The 10694-nt window shown below is 41.4% G+C and overlaps 1 protein-coding gene across 3 annotated transcripts in view; it reads left to right on the forward strand.

The window, feature by feature from the left end:
• The window catches only part of gas2b (growth arrest-specific 2b), a 28870-nt gene extending 18227 nt beyond the window's left edge, over positions 1 to 10643 (forward strand). For all 3 annotated transcript variants that reach the window (XM_052063214.1, XM_052063215.1, XM_052063213.1), the window contains 4 exons: positions 42 to 105; positions 368 to 851; positions 954 to 1061; positions 9802 to 10643. In XM_052063214.1, the coding sequence (XP_051919174.1) occupies positions 42 to 105; positions 368 to 851; positions 954 to 1061; positions 9802 to 10008 (863 nt within the window). In that variant the 3' untranslated portion in view covers positions 10009 to 10643. The remainder of the gene's footprint in view (positions 1 to 41; positions 106 to 367; positions 852 to 953; positions 1062 to 9801) is intronic.
• Positions 10644 to 10694: the final 51 nt, after the last annotated feature.

Raw genomic sequence — 10694 nt, forward strand, 5'->3', positions numbered from 1 at the left:
CTCTCCTCTTTGTTTGTGTTTTGTACATGTGCCGTGTGTAGTCCTCCATAAGCAACCCTGGGAAGTGTGCCTATGCCTGATGGCGCTGGGACGCATGGCCACCAGGTAACTAACGACGTTAACTGTATGAAGTGCTCCAGCCAAAAGCAATGAATGAAAGTGTGAAAAGAGGCAGAATCTTTCAATTACTTCGAAATTTGCTTTGCAGTGTCCTGTTTAAGCTCTTCATTCATTATTATTTTCATTATTATCTACACACAGTATGTTTGATGAAATAGCTGTTAAAAAGGAGCAACATTCATTTGTACTATTTCTAAATGCTATTTTGAATGACCTCATAATGATTGACATATTTTTGCCTTTTCAGGTATGGCGTTGAGCCTCCAGGCCTGGTGAAGTTAGAGAGAGAGACAGAGAGGGAAGAAGGAGAGAGTACCTCTCCATTGTCCACGCTACCCTTCTCCTTTTTTCCAACCCCGGAGCTTTGCTCACAATTGCATTCAAGCAAGTCCCCGACCCCACCCCCTCCCTCTCCACCAGTGCCCCTCACTCCAAGCTCCATCTGTGTCTCTGAAGCACACATCTCACCCTTCGCGTCTGATCTTCCATCAGCCACTGCGGACCCAATGCCCACGTGTTTCCTACAGTCCTTCCTCTCAGCTCCCAAACGCTGCTCAACCACAGCTTCAACACAAACGCCTTTGTGCTCCACTGGCACATCTGCAGCCTCCAAAGGCCAAACTCAAGTGGCCATTGGGGCAAGACCCGCAACACCTTGCCACCTGAACCGTCACTCCAGCAAATCCACTATCAGACAGAGCACCGGCGCCAGCAACATTTTGGATGACACTGTATGCCTCATTTGTGGAATTTATTATTTGAGATTGCAAACATTATGAATGTTGCATGTCTGCAGTACGTTAACACCCTGTGTCTGTCTAACCTCTTATCAGGTGAGAAACATTATTGAAAATCCACCCTGCAGCTGTCCAAATAGGTTCCCTGTTGAAAAGCAGCCAAGAAACTGCTATCGTGTGGGGGAAAAAGTTTGTTATATACGGGTAAGCATTGCATGGCTACACCTCAGTTTTTTTTCCCCTGTAGTTTATCTTTACCCACTTATGCACTACTCACAAGTTACAGTCAGTCAGTAATCTAGAACACCTACTGACAGCTAATCTAATTAGTATTTCTTAATGTTTCGTAATGTTCACTTGCCTGCATCCGTTTTTTTGGGGGTGTTTGTTTTTTCAAATCCATATTGCAATGCGTCCCTGACTCTATGTGAACCTTTTGAACACACTGTCGTTAACGATCCAGATATATAGCACTTCCTGCATCCTTTGTCTTGCAATTACGGAGAAAATAAATAGTGAAAAAAAACCCCAACACAATATAACAACATACAACTGTCCTACATACATCATCTGGTGCAGTTCTGAATTAATATTGATAGAAAATTATATACTCTTTATTAGAGCTTGTTCACATGTTGACGAGCGCGTACCGAATAAACTTACACAATTTACTTATTGTACTTTTCCCCAAAATGGTGAGCAAAATGATAAATGGCAAATAGAGTGCACTAAGGCAGCCCTTTATCTACAGCACAGGTGTCAAATTCAAGGCCCGGGGGCCAGATATGTTCCGCCACATCATTTTATGTGGCCCGCGAAAACAAATCAAACATATCAACTTCTACCATGATCGCTAAAATCTGGACCAAAAGTTCAACTTCTCATATGTAATAAATCTGAGAGATATTGTAAGATATTGTATTATCTTGTTCCCAAACCCCTCATTACAGTAACTTAAACAATCGTCGAATCAATCATTATTCTTGACTTCTTTCAATGCTTTCACAGTCCTAATGGCCCTCCAAGGAAAACGGTCACTTCAATGTGGCCCACGGCAAAAATTAGTTTGACACCCCGGATCTGCAGCATATGCTGTCCAAAGCACTTGACAAATCCTCATCCAATCAATTATTTTAAGACAGCTATATCCCCTGAACTGGAGTGTACTCCAGTGCGTTGCTGTAGTAGCGTCATTTGAGGCAAAAGTTTTCCTTTTTAGTTTATAATAGCTTACTTCAACTTCCAGGATCTCTTGTCTTACCCTGGCCAGTGGTAGATTCCAGGATATACTTCTTGCTGAAGTAATAAACACAAAAGTGTGAGTACACTGCCAAGCTGTGCTTTATTAACTCACTGCTTACAGGTTGAAATGAATGATCATTAGCCGGCCAAATATTCCTACGCACACGTAATGTTTGCTGAATGCAATGTGGACCTAACTTTTGACGCATTTGCACTCCCCACGTGTGGAAACGTGAGCGCCATGCCGCCATTCACACACACGGAGGTAAGCTTAAGTAGGCCATTGTTGAATTTTAGCATAAGATATTCATCAAGATGAGTTTTTTAACACTCGGTCTGGGTAAAATAATCTGTGAAGTGCTTCATTTAATGCTAAAAATAATGTTGATACAGTGGAATTGATGGCTTGGCTACTCTCAGGAAAGGTGTTCTTCGTTGAGCCGCAATTAATTTGTAGTCTGAAGAACAAGGTGGCGTTCATTGGATATGGCGAGTTGAGCTACAGTACATTCATGAAGGCCTCCCCTGTAGCATCATAGCTTCTGGCAACATATTTTTTTTCCAAATACAACACTGGATTCAAACAGGAGCTCAGAACATTCAGATTTTACCCATATTATCAACATATCCTTGATTGTTCAGGTCACAAGTAGTTTCATTGATTTGACGTCCATGCAGGCAGTGTATGTTCAGTTAGGGGATTGGTTGGCAGCCTGCATCAACAAGTAAAATAATCACAGTGCCATTATTATCACTCATTTAAAAGCATGACATTCATGATTCAATGTTTTCAACATTTGCTTTGTAACAACAACGCTGTGTTTTATTGTGTTTCTTCAAAACAAAGTGAAATCAGGAGGCGTGGCCGAAGACAGTGCTTGTTTTGAAGGACAGCCAGTAGAGATGCTTGTGATAGACCTGATATTGTAAACAATGTTCCTGTTGGTTGTATGGTGAACAATGTGACACGTTTTTAACAGAACAACAATTGAAGTGAATTGTGTTCAAAAGTCAAATTCATCTGAAGGTGTCAAATCTGTATTTTTAAAAATATTTCATATTTTGCACTGTGCAGTCTACTGTACAATTTAGACTGATCAACACATTCCATTTACATATAGGGCTCACACAATCACTTGCCTTAAGACCCAATGTTGGGATGTTTGTATTTATGTTGTGTCTACATTTGTAAATGTGTATTGCATACATAATTTAATTTTAATTTGTAATTTAGTTTTGTTGTAAGTCGTCACCAATGCGTACAACCGATTTTAGATTTATATTCATTGCATGACCACCGTCAAGTAATAAGCTAGACTGGGTGAGAGGCTAATAATGTAAAATAATGTAAAAAGTATATGAAATGAAAGCACACCATTTGAATGTCATTCTATGCCAAACATTTTGTAGACGAATATGAAATGGCTCACCCCAAAGTATCTCTTGATAGTTCGTGTGGGCATAATGTGATTTAGAAAAGGTCATTAATCCATCGCTGTCTCAGCAAGTTGAATCAACCTTTTTTTGCCATTATGTAGGATGGAGATGTTGGTGCCTTTCAGCCTCCGTGAGTCATTCACCACCTGTATGTTTCAATACAAAGGCTCAAGGAAAGGCCTTCTGGGAGTCAGGGTTGCTTGGCAACGAATGGTCTGGATAAGACTGGGCTGACAACGATTTTATTCAATACACAGACCTTCAACTAAGAGTTCAAATCCGGGGGGAAAAGAAACGTGCCTCTTTCAGGTAGATTTCACAAAGATAAGGCTGTTGTGTGCAGTTCAAATGGCAGCCCCTTTGGGACTCGGCGGCCTTCCATGTGGGAAGGCGTCTCATTGTATACTGGATGAATTATTTCATTCTTGCTCCAACCTCGCATGCAAATGACAAGCATGGGGTGGAGGAGGGAGCTGTTTTTGTAAAAATGTTAGTAGGAGGTAAATACATATAAAGATGCTGATGCTTATGCACCGCGCATGTGTGTGCATGATCTCGTTAGTTTGCTGCAATGGTAGCCTTCATTATTGTTCCAATGTCAGAAAAATAATGAAAAACAAGTTTGCTTTTTTTCCTTTAATTTTTTTCTGACCATGTTTTTTCATAGCAGTATAATGTTGTGAATCAGATTACAGAATTCCTGTTCCTGAAGGGTGAAATGGGTGATGTCTAAGGGCAAACCATTTTCATTGATGCATCCGTTTTCTATACTGCTTGTCCTCACTTTTTGGGTGAAAGGCAGGGTACACCCTGGATGGACGCCAGCTACCGGTAATCACAAACCACCTCAAGACAAGAAACCATTTCCTCTCACATTCACACCTTTGGACTATTAGGAGTCTTCAATGGTCCACACATGCATGTTTTTGGCATGTGGGAGGTAGCTGTAATACATGCAGAAACCTCATCCAAGCATGGGGAGTACATGCAAACTCCACACAGGGAGGCCTGAGCCCAAATTTGAACCTCTGTTCTGTTATTGCTACGTGTTGGATACCCTGGCTATGTTAATGCACATCAACAGCAAGTCAAACTCATTCTTCATTCGCCAGGAAACTGAGCGTCTTGCTCCTTTATTACGGTCGTCTTTCTGCAGCAAGTTTCTCTCTGACTGAACACGGAATCTGCTAGCCATAATACATTGCAATTACTGACGACGTTTTCAGATTGGGCTCGAGCTAAACAAATGCTGACTGGTAGAAATTATTTTAGCATGGAATAACTCATGAATTATGATTTTTTTTAAATCAGGAAACATTTCAAACCCTTTTTTTAACCTTGATGATATACCTCTGAAACTTTTACTGTGGGCAGAAAAAACTCCATCCAGGAACTATATGGCAAATGTGTTAAACACTTGTCAAATCAGGTTAACACCACATCCAAAATATAAAATTATACATAAATAAGAATGGAAAGTGGCGACATACACATGAAAAGCCTATCCCAAAGTGTAACACCATCAGTATAGAAGTCAAGCAGTGGTGGGAGGAGGGCCTGAATCAAATTCCGCTTAGGGCCCACCCACAAAGGCACTGCACTGAACTCACTCACGTGTACAGCTTGTGGCTCATTGGTCACTAGTTGAAAACCAATTAGTGCTTTGTTAATCTGATTGAAAGTGCTATTGACCAAGCACAATTTTAATTGGTAATCAATGCTGTCAGCCTAGGTTGGTTGAAAATAAGAGATAAGGCTAATGGCACAAGTCCGACTGAGTCTTTGGTGTCTCACGGTGAATGTGTAGAAGTAAGTGAAATTGAACATTGTCAATCCAGCCCAATGTCACTCAATTCCTCAATAGCACTTTTACTTGTGCATGATCACAGACAACAGATCTTTATTTATTTATTTATTTATTATAATGCAATATACTTTTTTCATTATTTGTGGCAGGCCATTCACACCAAAAACATCCAGGCATACTTTTAGTTGGGCGCAGTCGCACTAGATAGAATATCCATGTTTGCTTAATTAATTGAGCTGGAGTTCTGTCCTTATCTTTTATTTCCTTCATCCTTTAGCTATTTAAAAATATCCAAAAATCTATTCAAACAACTGTACATTAGCAACGTAAAATTAAATAGACGAGGTCTTTAACATGATATTTTGATGTTAAAGTTTTTCTATCTACTCGTCATGTAGCACCTCAACCCTGTGTCCTTAGTCTGCGCTGAGCCATAATTCCTCAACTGGAGACATGATTTGCACTGGCTTTTCCTCAGCTTTTGACAACACAAACACGCTGCGGCTGGACTGCGGCCGCCCATTGACCCCCGACTCTATCTGTCACCTTGTGTCACACAGCTGTCATCATTTGTGGAAAGAAACCTACCATAAACCTCAATGGCCATCCACCATTATGACCCCGTAGATGTGGACACACCTTTGGAACAAGCGCAAATTATTGATTTGCAAGACACCGTCATTAGCAACGTGTTTAATTGAACAGCTTGTTAATGAGCAACTGAGCATGACGGCCCCTCCTCATATGTAAACGTTCAGCCCTCCGCCCTCCCCATCCAGCCCATTTCCTTGGAGGGGACTATTCAATCATGGTGGCAATGAAGTGCTCAGCCATTCTCTGGTGATGAAAAAGAGGAAAGCTTTCCTTTTTTTTCCTCTGTGCCCAATTAGGCTCTGTGTAGCCAGGACACGATCTGAGTGTGTCATTGACAGGAAAGACATGCACAAGATCATGCCACATCCATTCTTTGTTCAACACATTTGCTAATAAGATAAACCTAAGGACGGAGTCCTTTCGAACAGTATCACGTTTTACATTTTGGCCTGAGCATAAGTACAGAAATGACCTCATCTCTTTATGCTTGAGTGACGTGTGGTGTGGAATGATATATATATATATATATGTATGTATGTATGTATGTATGTATGTATGTATGTGTGTGTGTGTGTGTAAAGCTTTGTTGCATGGTGGACAACACGGTTTAATTTGACAAATTATTAGAGATGATAATGGTGTAGGTGAAACAATAAACATCTATTCAAATATGATCCACACAGATTAGCTTAGCTGTTATACACTCTTTGCAACAATTTGATCAGACTCTCTCGAGATGAGAGGCGAAGGCCGTCAGTGTTGTAAAACTAAGTATCACCTCGAGGAGAACTCAATTTTCACATTTCACATCGGCTCCAAGGCCACAATTGTCACCCTCAAGGTGGCACTGAAGGAAAACTTCAAAATTCGAAGTCCTGTTTCATTTTCACGTGATGATTTGTCCATTCATGGTGAGATGCCCGCCATGGATCATTTCTATGACTGTAAATGTTATTAAGATAAGATAAGATAACCTTTATTTTTCCCACATTGGGTCCATTTGCAGTCGACAGCAGCAAAATTCGGGGAGGTAGAGAAGAAAAAAAAATTAGGGGCCCAGTGTTCTCAGACGCTGCCGGTTTGGCTCAAGTCTGACTCCTACTGGCAGTTGTTTCAATCCTATCTTCTTGTCACGTGAGGCCCGCATTAATTTTTCAGCAGGATAAGATGAGTCAGTGGGCTGAACAGGGAGGACTCTGGGGAATGCAGCAGATGCTTTATGGGATGCAGTCGTAGCAGACTGTGTAGGGGGATGGGGCTTTATTGCTGACTCACAAGTCAAGCTGCCTGTGTGAAAATTCGAAAGATATCCGCCCTCCCCAAACAATCATTTTTTTCTTCTCAGGTCACATCTGCCAATAAATCAGTTACAGTTAAAAAAAAGTGAACCATATTACATCCAGATAATTATAGATTCAGAAGAAACATTGTTTGGTCACAGAAATTCACAAACGCCGGGCTGGCTTGCCCATTGGGCAACATAGCCAAATGCTAAGAGCATCATGACCTCCAGGGGCCGCCACAAAATCAGGGGGAAAAAATACTGTATACTGCAATAGGGCCTCCAGGGGAAGTCAAATCGTTTTCCCTTTTTGAGCAGCTTTCGTTAACCTCGGTGGAAAACGACATCTGGTCAAGGAGATATCTCAATAGGTGTTTCCTTTAGAACATAGCAAACGACAGCACTGATAAAAAATGAGTTTGAGTCCACGTTTCCAAACTGATCCCCACCACGAGATGGCGACTACTGTTGATGAAGTCTGGAGCATGAAAAGGATTTTCCCCCCCCCAACGATTGCCATTGTCAGGCCACTTGTGAAGCGAATTCAAAGAATTCAAACAACCTTTCGTCCATGTATGTCTTGGATCATCTCAGTCAGAGAGGAGAAAAAAGGAAAGCTGCTTGCTTTGAACTTGAAGGCTAAGACTTGAAACTTATTTGCGACATGCATATTGTGACGCACATCCAATTCAGTTCATTCACATGAATTTATTCAGGTAAACAAGCATCTACAACTGCACACACAAATCATCGCCGAGGTATCCCAAATTATATCGGACAAGAAGTGATAAACCACTCCAGGAAACGAAAGCCAATGTAACAAATGGCTCATTGCAACTTTTGCTGTCTTACAGGAGGTCATGCCCATAATTGCTTCTACATCAGGGCCCCCAAGAACAAAGTGGATATGTAATACCATGATGAGGCTACCACACTTATTTATTAGTATTTGTTTTACATGGTTTTAGTTATAAGGGCCTTAATCACAATGAGTTTGACAGTACGTTATGGTTTACATCAGGGATGTCAAACTCATTTTGGTCGCAGGCCACATTGTAATTATGGTTTGCCTTGGAGGGCCGTTATGAATTTTGGGAAACCATACAAATGTTTCATCACCTCCACATATTAAATACACAGCGCACAACAAATGGATGAAAAACTAGTTTTAAAATCAGAAGTCAAGAATAATAACTGTATTTGTGGATTACATATGGCAATTTGAAATGTTGGTTCAGACTTTAGCAAGCATCATGGAACTTGACATGCTTGATTTGCTTTTGTGGGCCACATAACATGATGTGGCGTGTCAGATCTGGGCCCTTGACTCTGACACCGCTGGTTTACATGTTTTATTCAAAGCACAGGTGTAAAACTCCGGTCAGCAAGCTCTGGAAGAGTCTGACAAAAATCTAATCGGGTATTTTGGAGGAGGGAAACATCTAAAAGATGCGGAATACCGGAATTGAAGCCTGTGTTTTATGGTTTCTTATCGGTCTAGTTTTAAAAGAATAATTGAAGAATACACAGCCAATTAACAATGCAACCATTAAAAATAATCATATGTAGTACATTTAATTATGAATGAACAAGAAAGGCAATAATTGCGCAGTGAAAAAACAGCAATGGAGATAACATCCTGTGTTCACGGAGAATATGTCAGGCTTGACCCCTGTCAACCTTAACATTTTAATCTGGAGGATGTCAGATGAGATAGACCGCGTCTCGGCGTTTCCATCCGCGCTGCTTAAGTCTGAGCATGTGCCATTGATTTTTCATCCCATACGTGTGTCATGCGTCTCGAAACATGAGGGAAGGGGGGGGGGGGGGGGCATATCTGCTTGTGTGATCACATTCTTAATGCTTCCTTAATGAAGGGTTTATTGGCGATAAACCAAGAAGGGGGGTGGGCCAGTGCTGACAGGACAATAGCCCGCTTTGCGAGGCCTCCTGGGAATGTCAATGTCTCCTGGGAGTTGTGGGTGTGCAATGGATTCATCTCAATCCCGCTTTAATTTTTTGCCCTGCTTTCGTATTGTGGCTGTAGTTGCCATGGCAGCAGTTGGTCTTCATCGCTAAATCTCCTTGCCTGTGAAGGATGTCTGGAATCCGAGACAGCGGCCCTTTCTGCAACAGCTGTTCGCGCGCATCAAGGCTGGATGTCTTTTTTTATTGACAAGTCGTGCACGTTACGTGTTTTGTGTGCGGATGAAGCTTTGTGCGTCACTGCTCCTGTGCGCATGCATGCTCATATATGGATTAGTTTGTCATGGGGGAGCTCAGCTGGTGGCACGAGGTGCTCTTTCATTTGGTTTAATGAGATTTTGACAAAGCTACCTGAGAGATCATTTGACTTTCATGGCAACAACTTCATATGCAAGGCAAGGTTGTAAATATTAGATTAGCGTGTGTGTGTGTGTGTGTGTGTGTGTGTGTGTGTGTGTGTGTGTGTGTGTGTGTGTGCGTGTGTGTGTGTGTGTGAGTGTGTGAGTGTGTGAGAGTGTGTTATTTTTATTTAATTGCTAATCCGTAAACATTGTGGCAAAACTACATTCCCTGTGTGGCTTTTTTTTTGGGCGCAGATGCTGAATGAGCGTAACGTGATGGTGCGTGTGGGTGGAGGCTGGGAGACTTTTGTGAGCTACCTCCAGAAGCACGACCCCTGCAGAGGAAGACCAGTGAGCAGAACTGAAATCCGGGGCTGTCGGGACAAAGTCAAGCCTCTCAATTCGAACATGTCACCTGACAGCTACATGGTTGTCAACGCCCATTGCCGTGGAAAGAAATAAGACGGTTCTACTGATCATTCGTGTCTTTTTTGCTACCCCCTTTACTTTCCAACCGAATTGTGCAAGTGCAGTTTAAAGTCTGTAAAACATATTTTAAATAGGAAAGGTGTCCTATTTACTGTACTTACCTGCCATTCTCTCACACAACATACGGATGTAATCAATTAGTTTGATCAATAGCTCGTTCATTGTTAAAGGTTATTGCAAGCTTACATTACATTGGTTTAGGCACATTTACAGTTTCAATTTTGTGTTTATAATGTACAGGTACGTGTTGATTTGTGTTTCCAGGCTTCACAATGGTAAATTTAAGTATGCTTCACTTCATCGCATCTGGATTTTGAGTAAAGTGTCCAAAGGAAGCGATGATGCCCATCTCACAGGGACGACATTTGGATTGAATAATACTGTATGTCAACAAATGTTCTATTATGTTATATTTCTTGTACATCAACTGGATTTGTGCCGTTTGCTTTGGTCATCGTGTACATTGGCAATCATGCTAAAAAAAAATCCAAAACACATTGGCAGTTTCTCCCTCTAGATGGCACCATGTGCTCAGTGACACAATGCCAACGTGGTGTTCTGGAGGACAGGCTGCACCCTCTTACATAAAAAGAATGAAATAAAGAAAATACACTTTCACTTCATCAAAAAGATTTCTGAAATCTTGCAGGAAACCAGAC

This window comes from Hippocampus zosterae, chromosome 4 (genome assembly GCF_025434085.1).
Source record: "Hippocampus zosterae strain Florida chromosome 4, ASM2543408v3, whole genome shotgun sequence".
Taxonomy (NCBI): domain Eukaryota; kingdom Metazoa; phylum Chordata; class Actinopteri; order Syngnathiformes; family Syngnathidae; genus Hippocampus; species Hippocampus zosterae.